General features: G+C 38.5%; 1 protein-coding gene across 1 annotated transcript in view; it reads left to right on the top strand.

The window, feature by feature from the left end:
• LOC144246714 (uncharacterized) overlaps positions 1 to 20773 on the top strand; it is a 48619-nt gene that overhangs the window by 1713 nt on the left and 26133 nt on the right. The window contains exons 2-3 of the mRNA XM_077785215.1: positions 13932 to 13986; positions 15822 to 15883. Coding sequence (XP_077641341.1) covers positions 13972 to 13986; positions 15822 to 15883 — 77 coding nt within the window. The 5' untranslated portion in view covers positions 13932 to 13971. The remainder of the gene's footprint in view (positions 1 to 13931; positions 13987 to 15821; positions 15884 to 20773) is intronic.

The raw sequence follows: 20773 nt of genomic DNA, 5'->3' as shown, positions 1-20773 counted from the left end.
TTCAATTGGTCAATATCTTAATTGACCTCTTCCTTCCGGAAAAAATTCTCTTTCCGTGTCAAACTACGACAAACCTCAAACTCCTAAAACGTTTTTTTTAAGCTTTGTGTGCCATGAATATCAATCCCAAATTGATTCCAAAATTCCAAATAAAATATAAAACATGTTTTAAATAATGTTTATTGGTATTAAACTGAATTCATTTTGAAATTTGGTCTTTGAATAAAAATATGAAATATTTGAGCAGCATTATATTTCTTTTCCCCCTTATCCCTTTCCTTCCACACAATTTGCCTAAATCAGGATGCAGTTTTCTCTTTCCATTCCTTCATTTTTGCAAAGGATGTTGCACTTGAAAATATTTTATTCATATGATGCCTTGTTCTCTTGCCAACCAGGCTTCTTGTCTTTATCTGCTTTGTTCAATTATTTTGCTTTTCTAAACTATTCTGAGTCTATGTGTATGAAAACTTGATCTCTTTGAAGCTGTCATATAAACAGCTTTGGTCTATGAGATTGTAGCTATATATGGTCAATCTGAAAAATATGTACATTGGTTTTTAACTCATAAATGTATCCTAATTTTGGATTAATTTTTTACATTAGTCAGGAAGGGGGCATGGATGAACCATAATGTTATTTGATCCCATCTTTCATCACTTCCCTGGGGCAGGAAGAGGAGACTCTCTCATTTCTGGGTCTGTTTGAGAGGGAAGAGCATGGTGACTGAAATGGTCTGGTACTCTTTTACTTGCCATATAATTGGTTTTTCTTACACCCTTTGTTATTAATATTGTTGCTGTTACTGTTCATTTTCTTACCTTATTGCTATTTCTAGTAAATTGTTCCTATCTTAACCTGTAATTTTCACCTTTGTGCCTCCAATCCCCAGATCCAGTCCTGGAATGGGAAGGAGGTGAGCGAGCAAGCTGGTTTGGGAGAGTCTCACTGGGGTGCTGGATTGAGGAGTATTATTCCCAAACCACAGCAACAGGAAATGTCTCTTTCAGTTGCTCATGTTATTTAGGTCATGCTCTCAGTTGCCTTTATTGACAGTCAAAAGTGCCTTGCTTTTTATTCTCATCTGTTTTCATTGGATGCTTTGCAATTGAGGCTTTAAACTCTAATAAATCGTATCAGTCTCATCCTATTGAGCAGTCATTAAAAAAATATTTTCTCTTACTGAATACACATAGTCAAACTGTCTGACTGTTAATGATTTGCTTAGGTAGGTCAGTAGACTTCTCTTGTATTTACTGTATTTATAGCAAATTTTAGAAAAAATACTTTGAAAGGAATCTTTCTATTGGCTTTAAATATCAGCTACTCTGTGGAAAAGGAACCAAAGGCTATACCTATCTAATGGCTTTCTATTAATTTTTTTATACCATGTTTATTAGTTCCTTGAAAGTAACCACTTCTCTCATTTTTTTGGAAATTTGACTGAATTTAAATTATTTGATTTTGAGAAGATATTATGTTATTTAGGTCCTGCCTCCAAACATTGACAACACATTGCTTTTAAAAATCTCATAAATTTGGATGTGCTATATATTTAAATAATTGATAGCAATTGATGTGTAGGTTTTGAAACAATAATCTGCATAAAGCTGTATAGAAACAGATAATGAAAATGCTTCCTTCATAGCTGCTCTCGTTCTTTCAAATATTGCATTCACCCTCATTTTATATTGCCAAATTGTGAATTTTGCAATCTTAGGCTCTTCTGTGACTGTAAAAATAATTTCCTGTTTAGTTCTGCTCTTTCAGCACATGCCCTAGTGCCATTCAGCTTTGCCATTTGGAGATACAAATAGATGGCAGTAGCAGGTGTCATGTAGTGTGTGAGGAGAGGACATTGTACAGAAAGGCAATTTTTAGCCGACTCAAGGCTTTGGGGAAAAAATTAACACAAAAAATTGTCTGTGGTATTGAGGAAAAAATGTGCCAGGTAGAGCACAAAGGATTAGGTGTCTCAAAATCATCTGCGCTTTAGAAGGCTTTAAGTGCTTCCTGCAAATACCACAAAGTATCTGTCAGACTTCTAGCTGTAACATCAAGTGGATTGTGTTAATTTAGTCTTAAAGGATTGGCATGTAAACAGATTTGATCTTATTTCAAGCACTTTCTGTTACTGACAGAGAAACCTAGAAGTTTGGAAATGCAGAAGCACCAGTAGAAGTAAGACGCTTGCAAAAATGTAGAATAAAATAGAACATGTATAAAAAGAGATTATTTTAAAATTTTCTCCTTTGTAGATGGCCTGTTACAGAGTGAGCAGCTCACTTTTAGCATATAATATGGTTTGTGGGAAATTGTGCCTGTATTGTGTCTGATAGTTACTCATATTTGCCAGGAATATAAGCCTGTAAATGTTTCTATTTAAATCCTGAACTGCTGGAAATTTGGAATGACACAGCTTTATCATCAAGTTTTGGACTTTGAGGAATAGTTATGGGTAATGAGACATGCAGCTTTTGAGCAGTAATTTCATTAAAAGATTGCTTCTCTAAAAATTCAGCTGCCTTCAGAAATCTTAACATTTACTTTGCAGATAAAAATGTACCACTTTTAAATAATATGCATAGTCAGCTGTTACGAAACATTCATGAGAAGTACACTTGCTATGACCTAGACCCAGATCTTTACAATAGTTCTGAAAAGAATATAAGCATGAAAGTTAGGAAATTTCCTGGCTAGATGCATTACTTGGATTGTCTGCCTATGACTGACAGATCAATATTCAATTTGATATAATTGAACTGGATAAATTGTAGTTTTATATCCCTTCTTTTCCAAAGAAGTATTAATGTGAAGTCTACTGGCAGTCAAATTTTCTTTCTTGTCCAAAGCTATTAATGATTAATTTCAAGTAAAAAATCTAGTATGTATTGAAATGTACCTATTGAAATAGATAATTTGGTTGAATTAAAAAAAGGTGAAAAACTAATCCACAGATTTTTGTGGGTATTATGTTAGACTAATTGTCTTCAATGATTTTTTTTAGTTTTTTTGGCGATACGGAAAAACTTTCAAAGAGGGGATTAAAATCTCTGTGCTTTTTCTTTCGACTCTGAAATACAAAAAAATTCAGGACTAGAGCATTGAATCTGCACTCATTAAGAAGCCAAGCTTAGATCTTCCACAAGCTCATTGTCATGCCAGGTGTCAGCTCTCCTTCTGTGAGTCTGTGAGGTAAAGGTGAACTGCTGAGTTGCTGAATGCTGGTGAGGCATGACCTGCCCAGAGGCACTAGTAATTAGTGTTAGTGTTACTAACACTAGTAACTAGTGTTAGTAATTTGAGGTTTAAATACTGTGAATTGAAGGACTAGAGAACAGAGAGAGAGGGAGAGAGAAGATGAACTAGAATGTATGTATTTAAAGCATCTCTGAGAGTGGTTACAACTTTTTAGGTGTAACTTGTTTGGATTTTATATAATATTGAAAAACAGAAGCCCAGTAAGACCTGCTGTCCAACACTTGCTTAGCCTTAAATCACTGAAATTCATTTATCTATTTTCAGCTAAGCTACCTGACTGTACAACAATTATTCAGATCAATATTGAAGATTTTTTTTTTTGCACTGTTTTGGGGTTTTGTTTGTTTGTTCGTTTGCTTATTGTTTCTCAGTCCTTACTAGCTAATTTTACCATTTTCATGACGCTCCAGAACCTGCACCTAAATAGCATAGTTGACATGCTTGGTCTTTTTTCTGTGTAAGCCTTTTCCTCTAACAGAACCAGTTTCTACATAATTTACCTCCCCATGCCTTTGTAGATGAGGCATCACTCACATCTATGTGCATATGGGTTTTCTTAATGTATTTGTATTTCTTAGATACATAGAATTGTTTGGGTTGGAAGGGACCTTAAATAGCATCTAGTTCCAACCTGTCTGCACTAAAATTTCAGTGTTTAATTCAAGGCCCTACACAGGAACGATGGACCTGGTGCATAGTCATCTTAAGTAACCAGAGAGACTAATTAATCACTTCCCTGGCCTCCTTTTGGTCTGACAGTTTGGGTTTGCTTCGAAGCTATTTTGTCATCACTGATGATGTCCGTGTGTCCTCGCAGCAGTGAGCTGCACTGCTGACTGGTGCTTGGGCAGACGGTGAGTGCAGCTCCTGGCAGACACAGCACACACTGATGCAGTCCCCAGAGGACAGACCGTATGGCATTCGACTCTTGTCATTTCCTGGCCTTTCTTAGGAGAGATTTGTCTTTCTCTTTCTTTTGGGGTATGCAACACTTTTGTCTTAACTAGATGAGGTTTTTTAAGTATCCATGATAGTCCTCCAGGTTCATAAACTTTATTCAATTTTTCCAATCCATCAGCATGTAGTGTTTTTTGTAATCCAGAAGGTATTTCAAGAAAGCACAACTGGTTAATTCCGATATAATTTTATGGATCAATTACCACACTCAGCAGATTATTTTGCATTCTGATGATAATCTCAAGGAGGAATATAAGTATTCTTTATGCACATTCATAGGCCTCTGAATATTTTAGTGGCTTTGAGTTGAGGTAGAAGTGAAGAATTATTTCTCTCATTCACCAGATATTTTTGGTTCTATTTTTAGTATAAAAGGTCCCATGAAGGTTGAATCAAAAGTCAGAACAATTGCTGTTACAATTAATAAGCCTATATTCTATTCAGCAAAATAAGCAACAGCAAGCTCCTGTTTTTCATAAAGCATGTTTACAGACCTAAAAATGCCTTGCCAATATATATAGACTGCTCTTAATCTAGAGAAAACATAGTCAAGCAGATTTTGTTAATACCATTTGAAAAAAATACTGAGTTAAATACAGTTTTGAGTCATCACATAGTGAGAGTTGATGTTTTGCAAATATTAAAGTAAGGAAAGAAGGACTTCTAGAAAGTTTCTACCTGCAAACCACTCTCCTGTGCTTAAAAGACAGAGCAAAATAACTTGGAAATTAAGAGCATAGCAGCATTTTACTTAGTATGCTGTTTACCACAATCTGCTTTGCCTGCTTAATATTCTAAACTATAACCATTCAAGAATGGATATAAAATCATGCAGTTCCTTTTAAACTTCTTCAGGGAAGGTTTTAAATACTTTGCAACACAGCATTCAAACTCAAACCTTGAAAGCAAAGTCTTTTCATTGCTACCTAATGTAGAAAGAGTAGTTCTTGCCCTGCTTTGCAGATCCTGGCAGCTCTGTTCTCTGTTATTAGATCTTGCCAAGCTTTCCACGTGGCTTTGGCTTAGATATTTGTAGCCAGGAGAAGTGCTGTAGCCTCAAAGGAAAATCTAGACTCCTTTTAATGGGCCTCATGAGGAGCTGAACAAATGGGCCATTGTTGGTAGATAAAGTAATGGAAATGTTCAGCAGTCTGTTTTGACTAACTGGTGGCTCCCATCCAGAATGTCAAAAATGTTGAAATTATAGCTTGTCATGGCAATAGTTATTTTCTATTTTAAAACACATGTTATCTTCAAGCATTTTGATCTGTCTATACAGACCTTTACATCTGTCAGATGACACACATGGTCTGTGAGGTGAGCAGTGCTCTTCCAGTCTAGCCTCTCCTTCTGTGTGTGTATGGAGTTGAACACATTTATCATTTATATAAAAAGCTCATTCTTCTAATTAATAATTTGTCTTTATTATATTGTTTGCAGTAAAATTACACACTGCTATATACAAAATGCAGTGTGGATATTTACACTAGATATGCTGAAGCTAATCTAGTAGACTGGCTGAAATGCTGTATTTTTATTTTGAAAATTTCACTAAAAATGAAAGTTTTTTTGATCTTAGCAATGCTTGCCAAAGGTGATCACAGGAAAGTCAAAACAGAGTAGAATGAAATTTATTTTGTCATTTCTCCTCTGCTTTGGGAAGATGAAAGTATGTCAAAAAAGGGAAGATGCTGGTTTAGAGGTGGTAATTCAACATGCCAAGCATTACAAACTAGATGGACTCATGGCTGAGCTTCTAACATATAAAGTGTAACATGCTGACATAAATTCAGTAACTTGAACTGAAGAGTTTATAATCTAATTTATGAAAATAGATTTAGAGGAAATGTTGGTATCAAGCAGTCTGAATCTTGCTTTTTGCAGGAAAAAAAATACAGGAAAAAATTTTGAGTCCTCAGTGTGGAGGGATCCCCCAGGTGGCTGAACTGGCTGCAGTGGTGAGAGCTTTTGAGAAGTTTTGTGAGCCAATCATCTTGGTGACAGACTCTGCCTATGTAGCAGGAGTAGTGTCCAGGGCGGAGCAGGCCGTGCTCAAAGAAATAGAAAATGAACATCTCTTCAGATTGCTCTTGAGGCTGATTTATTTAATCTCTCACCGAGAGCATCCATTCTTTGTGATGCATGTAAGGTCACACATTGATTTTCCAGGTGAGATTGCAGAGGGGAATCGCAAAGCAGACTCCCTTGCTGCTCCAGTCAAAAAAGCACATCTCCCTGATGTCTTCCAACAGGCAAAGCTGAGTCACCAGCACTACCATCAGAATGTGCCAGGTTTGATTCAACAGTTCCAGACAACACGGAGTCAGGCTCGAGCCATTGTGACCAACTGTCCTAATTGCCAGCTCCAGGCCATGCCATCATTGGGCATGGGGGTAAACCCCAGAGGTATGGCAGACAGACATCACACACATTCAGAGTTTTGGGTACCTTGAATGCGTTCATATAAGCGTGGACACATTCTCAGGTGCAGTGTATGCCCCTGCTCATATAGGACAAAGGGCTGCACATGTCAAACAACACCTAGTGCAAGCATTTTCAGTATTAGGGGTTCCAAAAATTATCAAAACAGATAATGGCCCAGCATATATATCCAAGGAGTTTCTGGAATTTCTCCAACAGTGGGGAGTGGAACATAAAACTGGCATTGCCCACTCCCGCACAGGTCAAGCTGTAGTCGAGTGTGCACACCAGATGCTCAAACAGGTATTGAAAAAACAAAACAGCTCAGCTCTGTGGATGTCTCCACGAGAGAGGCTCTGTAAAGCCATGTTTGCCATCAATTTTCTGAACTGCTCATTTGAAAACATGAGTCCACCTGTTGTACATCACTTTACACGTGGCAAGCAGTTCAAATTGTCTCAGCATCCCCCGGTCTTGATTAGGGATCCAGAAACTTGGGAAACCAAGGGTCCCCATGAACTTGTAACCTGGGGTCGTGGCTATGCATGTGTAGCTACTCCCTCAGGCCCTCAGTGGATTCCCCAGAAGTGGGTGAAACCTTTTGTCCCCAAGAATCCAGGTCAGACAAAAGGGGACAGGAAGCAAGTAGCTGATGCTTCTAAGAGAAGACGCCGCCAGATGGAAGAAGAAGAATGTTCCAAAGTGTGAATTCCTTCCGGCAGAAACAGAAACTTTAATGTTTCTAAAATGTTTGTTTTCCCCTTTTAGAGAAATCAATTTTGTTACTCCTTGTTATTTTGTTCCTTGTAACCTTAGCGTTCGGGATCCTGCGTCACTTCATTTTCAAGGCTATCAAGGGTCTCATACCTTCTGCCTCAGAAGTCAACCACATAGGGCTGGCTAACCTGAGGAGGCCTGACTACGCCACTGTAGGTGGTGGGAAACCCATACTCAGGGTTGAATCGAGCCCAGTGAATTCCTGTAATCTTGTTTAACAAATAATGGGGAGGTGTTGCAGTGAGCTCATGGGCACTCTATTTCCCCTTCCCTGGGACCCTGTGACTCTGATCAAGATAACCCTGGACCCCTCCTTCCTGCCCCAATGGGGTAGGCACAGAGCAAGAGAAGCCCACCCTGTCCAAAGTCTATATAGACCCCTGACATTTCCTGTTCATCCTCTTTTGCCTCGCTCTCCCCTTGGACACCACAGAATAAAGAGAGCTGAACCAACATATTTCGGGGTAAGAGCCTCTTTTGGAAATCTTTGCCATCTCCTGATAATCCTCCCCTCACAGCCTCGGACCTCTGGGCTAGCCTGATATTCAGGGGGCTGTGCGACGGGGGGAACATCACTTCAGTAATTATAGAGTTGGTTTTTTTACATTCAGCTACAGTAAATAGCTCCAGTAAATTTCTTTTTGTAGCTTTTGCATCAACGTAGCTGTTCAGAGAATATTATCTATAATAGGTGACATTTGGAATGTGCACAAAAAGCAAGATGCCAGGAGATAACAATAAAGACTAATAGTCTGGTTAGAGAGGAAAAGACTTCTTTGACAGTTCCCTGTATACTAAAAGATATAGGAGAATATTAGTAATGCATTTTTCTGAAAACAGAAGCATATGCTTTTCTTTTCTAGGCACAGTTCACTGTCAAACTGTGGAGGTATATATTTTTCAAATATTATAGTGTGTTGGGGTGGAAATTCAGAATAGAAACCAACATATTTTCTTTGCCTATTTGGGGCTTTGTCCTTTTTAATATAATTCAGCATGGTGATCTGTCTAATTTCAGTGTTACATAGTACAGCCTCTTTTTTAAAATAATACATTGTCTGAGGTAAAGATCAACAAATTACCTTTTTCTTTGCTGAGCATAAGTAGTGAATCAAGACATCAACAGGAAGGGTTTTGTGGGAATGATTTTAAAGAGCTTTGGATTATCACATCACATGAAATACATCTAAAAATTACTAAGAAAATGCTTATTTCTAAATATGCAATTGTTACCATTTTCAGGCATGACCCCAATCTCCCTGAAACGCTTCCTTGACTTTATGGTTTTCACTCAGGTCCATATTCATGGTAGGATGAATGAAAAGGTGATATCCATGTCACAACTAGGAACTGATCAGAAGATGATCAGACAGATCACCTTGTGTTCTAGGTGTTCTTAGCAGCTAGGTGTCCCTTCATAGATTAGGCTGGTTTATAAGTAGTAAGAAATGTCATCTCCAGCTCTCTTTTATGCTAGTCCTTAACTTCCTCAGTTTTCTGCTGAAATATTATTTAGTGTGCTTGCTTTGAGGGTTTTTTCCTGAAAATGTTTAGTTTGCAAATACATGCTATTTACTCTCAAAAACCAGAGAAGTTTAATACGTACTCAGAGCCTTCTTTTTATTTTTTCTTAATGCTTAGAAAGAAGCCTGATACGAAGTATCTTACCTGATATTTCTGTGCTGAGCTTAAATACGGGGAAAGACTTTTCAAAAGCAAGGAAAAAATAGCTAATTTTAAATTAGAATATTCTGCTTTCCTACCCTTTTCCCAAGACAAGGGATTCTGGCATAAAATGTAAGTTTAGTATCATGGATAGGTCAATGATTCATGAAGACATAGTGTTAATGGCTCAAAAAAAGTCGGTTGGATCCTCTGAATTAGGTCCTACTCCTGACTTCGCCTCATCTTGTTAAATGACTTTTAGGAGATCATTAAATATGAATGACCACCTTGCTGCTTGCAAAATGGCGGCGGCGGAAATAGGTGGCATTGCTCACGGGAGCGCCATTTTTCCGTACGGAACACGTCTGCTAGGCGCTGCCATTTTGTTGTACGGACAGCTCCTACGTTCAATCTCTGCGCTAAAAGAAGTCTGTGAGGAATTCCTGCGGTACCGCGGACTGTGCGAAGGGAAAGGCTGTCGGTGCTGCCGAGATGCCTGAGGACATCTAAGGACCTGGGCAGACCGTGGCTGCTGCTGCGCGGTCTGTCGGCGTTTGAGAGAAAGCAGGCAGCGAAGGAAGAGTTGGCGCTGGTGCTATAGTGAATCACCGGTTGTGATTTCTGGGTTTGCGTTTGCAACACCCGGTCCGGAACCCGAACTGTGTTCCCGTTCGCTCGTTCCCTGTTCTCCGGCAAGCTCCGTCTGCTCCTGGCTCATCCCCGCCGGGCTCTTCGAACTTGCTAAAGGCAAAGTTGTGTTTGTTGCGTTTAAAAATTGCCGCGGAGCCGCTGAGCCCGCCCCGCTGGCACTGGGCACCGTCCCACCAGCACCGGGCTGCGCTGTTTCCTTATTTCCGCTGTTTGTGCTGGCTGCGCACTTTGCGTAGCCGATGTGCCCGTGCAGCTCCTGGCTGCGCAGGTTGCGTACCTTGCGGCTTTCTGCGGTCTTGGCTGGGGGCGCCGCAGAGTGATGCGCCCGCTCTCGGCCGGTCCCTGTCTGTGGGGAGCGCTTCCGCAGGGATAAAACGTCCCCTGTCCTCAGCTTTTGAGAGGTTAGCCCCCATCCTGGTTCTTTCACAGCTTACCCGACCCTCCGTGTCTGCAGTTCTTGGGTCTGGTCTATGCTGCGACCTTGGAATCGGCTCCTTCCACCTGGGTCTCCGAGTTCCAAACACCGGGATGTTCATCTGAGGAGGAGTTTTCCAGAGTTCTGGTTTTCCTCAAGGGTTCCTGGCACAGTTTCTCCTTAGTGAGCTGCCACTTTTACACAGAGGCAGCAGTTATGGGTTTCTCGAGTCGGGGTTGAAGGCGCTGGGGACGGTATTTCGCATTCAGACTCAGGTGTTCATTTCTTACCTGAATTAGTCTCACCACTGTGAGCTCGGCAGCTTTTTCATTAGCAAGGCACAGAATTGTTATAAATTTACGCCATAACGGGTCATAATCCAATTAGAATTTTATTAATTACAGCAAGTAGGATACGAGCAAACAGCGCTGGGCGGTGGAGGGACTTCTGCTCCCTCTTTGCCGCGCCGATTTGTCTAAACGGCCCTCTTTTATCCCATTTTCTTTCCATGAATTCCCGAGGGGTCTCCTTTGTTTAAACTTGCAGTTTCCTTTTGTTTACGTAAGCAGTCTGTGAGTAATGGGGGTTATCTTTATCTTGTATCGTCAGTCCCCAGGTGTAAGTGTTTGGTTTCCTTATTTTGCAAATGTTGTGTCCGCAGGCTATTTGCGTATCCTTGTTTCCTAAACAATACCTTAGTCTGTAAGCCGTCTGTATTTTCTCACACTTGGTTTCCTATCCTCAGTCTGTGATTTCTCACAAATCCGTTTCCTAGCTTTATATATATATATCTTAATAAACAATACCTCAGTCTGTGGTTTCCCACAGAATGGCTAACTAACTCTTGTTACAAGGTCTGTTAAAACTGAACTATCCAATTAAGAAAAGACACCTAGATTATTTTCCCTTTTAACCCAGTAACTGATCCCCCAAAACCTGCAATGCGGACTTTTCTGTCCAGTTGCGAAACATCACCCAAACCCATGAAAAAGAAGGTAAAGAAGAACAACCTGCCTCTGCCCTAAAACCTCCACCTTGCTTCATATTTATTTCTATATTGTAAAATCCCAAACTCTTACATTTTCCACCTTGTGGTACTACACACTTCTAACCAACTACACACCCGTAATCCCAGTGCTATTAATCAATTTTAAAAGCCTGTTCCACAACCTCAGGTCAAATGCAATGTTCTCTTGTGGGTCTGTACCTTTAAGCACAGAAAGTTTAACGTTCTCAGCATCCAGGATTCCAACAGACAAATTCTCTGTGTGTATATATATATATATATAACTATATATATATATATATATAACTATATATATATATATATATATATATATATATAAAACTATATACTTTTGGATTTATTTGGTTTATTTGGCACAAAATGTGGAAATTGCAGAATTTCTGAGAGACAGAGGTCGTGATTTATGTTTGGAATAAAGGTTGAACTACCCAGTCAGACTAGGCCCTGATAAGTGGCCTTGATGGGGCCTCAAAGCCTTTGATGCAGTGAGAATTCAGTTGTGGCGCAGATATAAATTGTGTTAAGGTAACTATAAAGTAATCAGCTATCTGAGCATGAATTAGAGTAGAGCTGCAGTGTGAAAAGTTTGACCACCTTAAGGAAAAGGTAAACAATGTTAGTGTGCCAGAGTGTCTTTGTAACTGTAAACTATATAGAAGCTTATATAAACTACCATCTTATCTCAAATAAGGGGAGAATGTTTGATTAACCACATTGGTTCAGATCTGTGTTTGTCTTGTCCAGCTTCCCGTTTTCCTGAGATTTCCCTGGCTTTTCGTCTAGTACATTGTGTGTCCTGTTGCCACACAGTTTTTCACATTCTGGGTTACTGCATGGTATTCTCAAAATAGCCTATGTAGAAATTACTTAGAAAAGATTAATGTATTAGTAGACATTATTTCTTATAATAGTTTAATACTGGCAAAAGGAAGATAAATGAATCAAAATGTAGTGATTACAATTCCTTCTTTCTTTGCTTCTGAAATCTGGACAGAGTGCTACTGAGCCAACCATCACCAGCCTACAGAAGGACTGGAGGATAATGAGTTAGTGAAACGAAAAGGATGACTTGCTATCCTGGGTTAAGTGCAAGTCCCCAATGAAACAGTGCCTTTGGCACATCTGTTTTAACATCATCCCAAAAGGTGATGCTGATCTTTATGTCAAACGATTAAGATGTGTGTAAAACACATTCACTTTGTGTTCACAAGTACAGCGTGTACCCCTGGTGAGCAATAGATGAGTCAGATGTGCTTCATGTCTTTGATTTTCATTTTGTTTACCTTTGTTCATCTTGTATCTGCTATACAGCTCCATTTTTTCAGAGCCAGTTGTCTAATTCAATATTTTTATAGTGGTTAGTACAATAGGCAGTTTCTCTTTGGCGAGTTTCAACATAAATTTTCAAACAAAGAACTAAAATAGGTAATTGACTGTGCAACTTACTAGAACACATCCAGCTCTTTGCAAATCATGTTTTCAAAGATAGAATCCGGATTGTTGGATTGTCTCATTCAATATAACATCCTAATTCCTTTCTGAATTCTGAATCAGAGAACTATGGGCATCCATGTCAAACAGCTGGGAAAAATTTATTGTTTCTGCAGTGAAATGTGAAATTGCGTCAGATCTCCTTATTTTGGAATCATGAAAATGAGTTTTCAAATAAAATTTTAGTTTCTTTGCATTTGCTTTTAAAAAAAAGTTGTTGGTTTTTTTTTTTTTTTTTTAATTTTCAAGAGAAACTCAAAGCTTCCAATTCTGGTTTTAAAACTTCCAGTGTTTCAGTGGGATGCAGACCCATATTTGAACTGGATGGAATTATGTTTTTTTCTCTAATGACAGCTTGTTCTTGTGCACAATGTACAGGAAAGCTATTTCTGTTCAGTAAGAAACATACTGAAATGTGGTGGGTTCTGTTTCTGTTTGTATATTTACAATTCATTAACTCAGGAATAGTTGAGTTTTGTATTCTTTTTTTTTTTTCATGTTAAGGGTGTTATGTTCAGCAGTTGTAGATCTGTGTATTGAATACTTACGGTACGGTTTTGACCAGTTTTAAAAGATGTTCACACTGCAGAGAAATCTTCATGTTTGACTGTCAGTTATGGGATAATATGAGTAAGGAATGGAGAAATAATTACTATGAAGAATTAATTTTGTCAGGGTTTGTTATTTTCTCTGAAAATGAGAAGAAAAACATTTAAAACTCCTACATGAAAAACCATATTGAGTTGGCAGAATGCTTTCAGGTAACTAACTTCGTACTGGTTTTATTATTTGCAGTTTTAAATTATAAAATTTAGCAGAAACACCCCTTGATTTCATCATCAAGGTCAAGTGATGAGACCTTGGCCCTTTTACTCAGATGTTAAAATAATTTACAGAAAATGATACTGAGCTATGGAGTTGATACCAAGAAAGGATTAGAGAGGTTTTTTCTGCCCTAATATGCTGCACCTCAGTGTATTAAATCTACGTTGCTTTCAGTTGCCAGTGTTCTGGGAAGGTCTCTATGGGCAGTCCTGTTCCTGCTGAAGCAAATTGTAATGCAAATGCCTTTAAGAATTCTGTAAGAGGATACTGTGCCTTGATTAACCTCTCTTGTTTATTTGTATCTTTGTTGGTGAATTGAAGATGTTATCCATTTTAGAAATAATGCCAGTATTGATCAAATAGTTAAAGGGTCTCTTAATACTTTGTAACACTTACTAATAAATTATTTTGGCTTTTTTTGTCCCACTCTCACAACAAAAGCCTCAAAAACAAGCTCTTGTCAGGAAACAAGCTTTGTGGTATGCACGCAGAAGAGGTAAGGAAGATTCTTCTCTGTTCTAAATCTATGTACCCAAAAAATTTGCATCAAAGTATTTTGTACTGAGGTTCTGGTGTATTATATATATACACAAGAATATATATGAGTACAGAATATATATTATGCTTATATGGTGAGTATTCCTGAAGTGCTGTCATCCCAACTTATTTTTGTGACTTCACAAGAAGCGGCTCAAATGTATTAGAAAGCAAGTTGCAAACTCAAGTTTTAGACTAATAAAATCATCTAGGCGTGCCTATGATATAACTCTATATATGTATATATATATATCTATAACATATATAAAACTGATTTGATTTATATGAACTCCATGTCTACACTAAGCCAGGAATTGCCAAAGGTCTGTTTTGAAATTAACACTGAGACAGGAACAACCTATTACTACTGATTCTGTTTCCTTATTTCAAGGGAAAAAAGATCCTATTTTTGGCAAATTCCTCAATGTAGAAGTACCTGCACTCATATAAGCATTCCCTTTATTTTTCTTTTAGTTTAAAAAAAAATTATTACATGTGAATCTGATTTACTCACATTACTTTACTCTGGGTTTTTTGCATATATAATTTCTCTTAAGGTTATTGCACCTTGCCAGAAAGAAACCAAAGCATAAAAAATTTCCTCTGTACTAAAATTTTCCTAATGATGATTGAAAGCATTTTCTTTATTAGAGTCTCTGCCTTTTGAGATCAGTACTTAGAAAGTCAAGTTTCTGGTAAATTCTCAAAGGTAGGAAATAATAGGATTAGAAATATTTTTCTTAAGTCTTTCAAAATCAAAATTGTTTCAAAGAATTTTGCTGGACTGATCTTGTTTATTAGTTTCAGATTTTACAGAATACCATAACCATTTTGGCCTTACTATTTAAACATATAAAGCAGGTTCTAAAATTTTAGATTCCTTAGATTCATTCAGCCTTCCCAAAAGTCTGTCACTGAATTTGACTGCATCAATTGGTAAGAAATAAAATCTTTTTAAAAATTCCAACTTAAGATATACTACTTTTGTAATATATTATGTTTATGGAATGCTCTTTCAATAAATGTGAAACAGACTTCTAATCCATTCCAAGGACTTCAAAACACTTGGCATTAATTAATACAAGAAAATGTATTGTGTATCAGTTGGGATTGTGGATTTTATTAAAAACAAATTATTCCTTTGAGAGGATTCTTGGATAAATGGTGAAATAATGTTCCTTGAATAGTTAAGTTTAGTACAAAAAAGCAATTTCTATTTCTTTTGTTTAAATTATTAAAATAATATATAGACTACTACTTAGAATTATTTTAAGGATATATTTAGCAATATATAAAGTTAATATCAGCTTAAACTAATATAAATAAGCATAACTATACCTGTACTTTCAAGGGCATGGTTACAAACTGAGAAGGTAGCTCCAAACTAGTTCCTTTGGATACCACCTGGAACACCCTGATCTTTACGAAGACTTTTATAAGCCTATGGAGCCTTTTTGCTTCTAAGAATAAGATTGTTTACTTTGAAGTTGATGCCTTCAGTTATGCTTCATGGCACGTATTAATAACAGCTCATGTCCAAAATGTGTAAGCCCAGCTGCTGTTCTTTACAGTACTAACTCAGGTATGTGCTTTAGTTGTGTGCCATTTTGCATTTTCCTCAGTACTTTTGGTTGGTTTGACTTGTGAACTGGAAAAGCAATCGACAATTATTTGGAGGGGGCATTCTACATTTTAAATCTGATCTAGATTCTGCTGTTCTCAGAATTCACAATTTTTTTTTAATATTTAAAATTTTAAAAACCCAAAAGCTGATTTGATTATCCTCATTTTCAGTCAAAAAAGATCCAAGCCCAGCTGAAAGAGCTTCGTTATGGGAAAAAGGATTTGATTTTAAGGTAAGTTTTATTTCACTATAGTTAGCTAAAGTATTAGCATTTATACAGCATTGTAGTGAAGTAGGAATATGATAGCTGCCTTTATTATTGCAGTTTTCAGGAATAAGTTTGTTCTGAAAAGAACTCAAAGCATCAAGACTTGTGCTTGCAAAAAGCAAAATTCTAGGTTACTGCTGATGAATAAAACCTGTTGCCCTATTCCATACATTCTGTAACATCTTTCATCTTTTTAACTGAATGATATAATATTTTACAGCTGCTTCTTGTTTTTCCTTTAATTAGCACTCTTCCATGGCAAAGTCAACTATTGTTAACATTTAAAGTAAATCTCTGTGTTCATGATAAGCTTGAGCAATGTAGTGTTCCATAAGTCTGAAGATTTAAGAAAAAAGAAACATCTGCTGCTAAAATAATCCAAATCAATAGTCTGCTCTAGCTAGCACATTTTAAAAAATAATAAAAGTTTTTAAACTAAAGGAGGGCATAAAGACATTGATGAAGGACATCTAGTCCTTGTTAACACAGGGAGAAGCTAATCCCTGTTAAAAGGAAGAGGAGAGAGATGTGGGTCATCTGACTGATGACTTTTAGTGGAGTAGTCCTTTTATATATTCCCAGCACAAAGGATGGACATTAAGTAGTCATCTTCCAAGTTACTAGACCTAGAATTACTTACAAGTCATTCATGACAATATGAGTTCCAGATTGTCTTCTGGAAGCATTTAACTCTCTCTGCTGTTTCTCTATTGTATATACAGTGCCTGTGAATATGTAAATACAGAGAAATACAGAGTAATAAATATAGTGGGCCATTAAAAAGACAGTGTGATTTCTGTGCGGGTTTTTTTTGGTGTTTTTTTTTTTTTTTTTCCCTTGGGTTTTGGTTTTGGTTTGTTTGTTTGTTTTTTTTTTATGTATAGGTTTATTCCAAGATTCTTCAGGGACATTTATTTCTGGTCTCCATAAGACCAAAACCAGGGAAACAGATTTAGAGACAAAAATTAGGTATATTATAGATCTAGGCATTTAACTTTTAAAGGCATCTAGTATTAATAAAAGCAACACATCTTTTTTCAAATTCAGTATCATGGAGAGCTCGAGGAGAGGTAAAGATCAAAAATTCTAATCTTGCCTTGCTGTGAAAGTTTGTTTTCTTTGGCTGAAGCAGTAGGATTGCTCAGCACTATTATCTTCCTGCTGTTTTCATTACGCTAATACACAGTGATCCCAAAAAAGGATCTGAGTTATGGTAGGGTGTTTACTAATGCTTAGCAAGGGAACTCCTGCCAAGTACTGCCCACCTGAAAAAAGCTTATAGAAGATGAAAAAGAAAACGGGCACATAAACAAGTGAATATGCAGAAAGGCTGTCCAGCAAGCCACTGACATACGTGCAGTGAAATCCACCCTCTCCTAAGACTGCTTCAGTGAACTGTGGCAGTGTAGGAGTTAAGGCACACATGTGGGGAACTGCACTAAAGGCAGGAATGTGTCTCGTGTGAATGGGAATGGGTTCATCTGACTGGATATGGCATTCTCCATCATAGTCTCCACTTCAAATCCGTGGAGGGTTATCTTCTGAAGACTATGTCTACATTTGACCACATGAATTACACCTTAAAAGTCTTTGATTTTTTTTTTAATATACATGGTTCTTTATAGGACAATACCCTTTTCCTGACCCAGAGACGGGGCAACTGAGAGGTGTTTTAAAAACTTTTATTCCATTTTCAGTCTCATGAGAAGGGTTACACAATACAGACGTTTATAATTCACACCATCACAATCAGAAGCCAGATATTTCCTAATTAAAATATACTATAAGTGTTTCTTGGCCTAGCTTTTTGCCATGCCATGTTGTAGATGCCTTAAATCTAAACATCTAAAATTACCCCTCGTGGGTCCCACTACAATACATATTTCATAGTTCTGTTTGTCCAAAGTATCTAGTCTTATTTGCAAGGCCATCTTTTGAAACTTGTTTCTAGTTCCATTTCTCTCTCAACAATATCTGTCCTATTCCATGGCATTTCTAAGTGAGTAAGTCTTGTCTCAAAGTTTACATATGTATGCATGCCGTGTGGACCTTCTGTCAGGCCCTGAGAACTTTCTACAAATCCATTTTCCACTGTTCTTGATTATGAATGAACACTAGAGCCACCAGCTGAGATGTAGGTAATGGTAGTGTGGGTTCTCCTCTGAGTGCTTTTATTGCAAAATAAGGATAGTTACTTGCTTTCTAGGTAAGCTATGATCATATGTAATTTAAAAAACTCTAAGAACTTTAGATGGAGAATGTTGATGAATTGTGAATTATATATTTATATGTAAATAATTGAAACATCTCTTGACAGTGTGCAATTCTGTATGAAACTGAATGCCTGCTTTGCTAATATTGGTATATCCTTTATATGTAACCAGAAATATTTTTTGCAGGTTTATTCATAAATACTTTTCCTGTCCAAGAAAATTTGATTTGTGAAGCAGAGGGAGCAGCAACCTTATGCTGTTCTCTTAAATCATATGAGATGGGGGGAGGGTAAGTTCAGTGTGCTGGTTCATGTGTGTTTCATGTCTGAAGACACACACACTAAGCTGAGTAGAAGCCATTTAGTATAGTGTCCTGGTTCAGGGCAAATTTGGGGAAAGAACCCCAAAAGGGTTCCTTCAGGAAAGCAGATTCAATTGGCTCCTCCCCCCAACCAGTTCAGGAAAGATGCCTCTTTGGAGAAAAAGTGGAAAAAACCTGTTTATTAAACAAGCAAACTTAAACAATATTAAACAATAAAACTTCTTGCCACTCCAAGAGAGAGACAAACTCAGAAAAATCCCCCAGGTTGCAGCTGGGCTCACTCAGTCTCTGCTCAGTCCCTCCGGCGCTGGAAATGCCGTGGCCCAGGCCTGGCCTGCTGGGCCACAGGTGCTGCTGCTGCTGCTCTGCTGGTGTTCAGCCCAGAGCAGGTCCAGAGAAAGGGAAAAAAACCACAGTCCAGGGAACTTCTTTGCCTCAGCTAGCTAAAACTAACTAGGAAAAAAAACAAAGGAGAGCTCTGTCTTGTTGTCTGTCCGTCCGCAGACAACTCAGTCCAGGAGCAGGAATGTGGAGGAGGGAGTGCAGTTCTTGAAAACAAACTCCACGCTTCTCCCCCCCGCCCACCTTCACTCCTGGAACAAGTCTTAAATGTGTAGAACTTATTATTCAACATAAACAGGGCAGACGATTGGGGATAAAGGCATCATACAGTCAACCTAGGACATTCCACCCCTTATCCCCATATCGTCAGCTTACTACTAAAACTAATATATATATATATTCAAACCCTACAAACACATGCATTATACATCCAGTATACAGCTATACACAGACAATGGCAGTAATATTCAGCAAACAGTGATATTTACACACAGTTCTCCCCCAACAATCAGATCTCCCTGAGGTACACATTGTATTCTTCCATCTTTCTGCATTATCCACCAAGTACAACCTGGTCCCTGAACAAAGACAATCCCACGAATGGGTTTGTCTGTGCTTGAGGCAGAATTGATCCACACTGTCTTCCCTAACAAACCTCTGACATGCACTACTGGGACTTTGTCTCCATCTACTATATGCAAAAGCTGAGATTGGGCAGGGCCCAATTGACTGGTAGAGCCTCGGGTGTTAACTAACCAAATGGCTTTTGCCAGATTCTGCTCCCAATTATTGAAAGATCCCCCACCCAATGCTTTCAAGGTGGTTTTTAACAGTCTATTGTACCTCTCTACTTTTCCTGCAGCTGGTGCATGGTAGGGAATATGGTACACCCACTCAATACCATGTTCCCTAGCCCAGGTGTTGATAAGACTATTCTTGAAATGAGTCCCATTGTCTGACTCAATCCTCTCAGGGGTACCATTCCTCCAAAGGATCTGCTTCTCAATGCCCAGAATGGTGTTACGGGCCGTAGCATGAGGCATGGGATAGGTTTCCAACCATCCTGTGGTGGCTTCTACCATGATGAGCACATAACGCTTGCCGTGGCGTGTCTGGGGCAGTGTGATGTAGTCAATCTGCCAGGCCTCCCCATAGCTGTACTTGGACCATCGACAACCATACCATAGAATCTTCACTCTCTTGGCCTGTTTTATGGTAGCACACGTCTCACAGTCATGGATAACCTGAGAAATACTGTCCATGGTTAAATCCACCCCTCGGTCTCGTGCCCACTTAAAAGTGGCATCTCTACCCTGATGGCCAGAGGCATCATGGACCCATCATGCTAAGAACAATTCCCCCTTGTGTTGCCAATCCAAGTCTATCTTTGATACCCCTATCTTTGCAGCCTGATCTACCTGCTGGTGGTTTTGGTGCTCCTTATTGGCTCTGCTCTTGGGAACATGGGCATCTACATGGTGAACTTTCCCAGGTAGCTTCTCTACCCTGGTAGCAATGTCTTTCCACTCATCAGCAGCCCAAATTGGTTTTCCTCTATGCTGCCAATTAGCTTTTTTCCACCTCTCCAGCCACCCCCACAGAGCACTGGCTACCATCCATGAATCAGTGTAGAGGTAGAGCTTCGGCCATTTCTCCCTTTCAGCAATGTCCAGGGCCAGTTGAACGGCTTTGAGTTCAGCGAGTTGACTTGATCCACCCTCCCCTTCAGTAGCTTCTGCAACCCATTGTGTGGGACTCCATACAGCTGCTTTCCATTTCCGTTTCATTCCCACAATGCGGCAAGATCCATCAGTGAAAAGAGCATAATGTGTTTCTTCTGCTGGCAGTTGGTTATATGGTGGCGCTTCTTCAGCATGTGTCACTTCTTCTTCCTCTTCATCAGTAGACCAAAGTTTTCACCTTCAGACCAGTTTGTAATTATCTCCAAAATCCCACGGTGATTCAGTTTTTCAGTCC

This window comes from Lonchura striata, chromosome 8 (assembly GCF_046129695.1).
Source record: "Lonchura striata isolate bLonStr1 chromosome 8, bLonStr1.mat, whole genome shotgun sequence".
In the NCBI taxonomy this organism is placed as follows: domain Eukaryota; kingdom Metazoa; phylum Chordata; class Aves; order Passeriformes; family Estrildidae; genus Lonchura; species Lonchura striata.
This window is presented reverse-complemented; position numbering and strand designations above follow the sequence as displayed.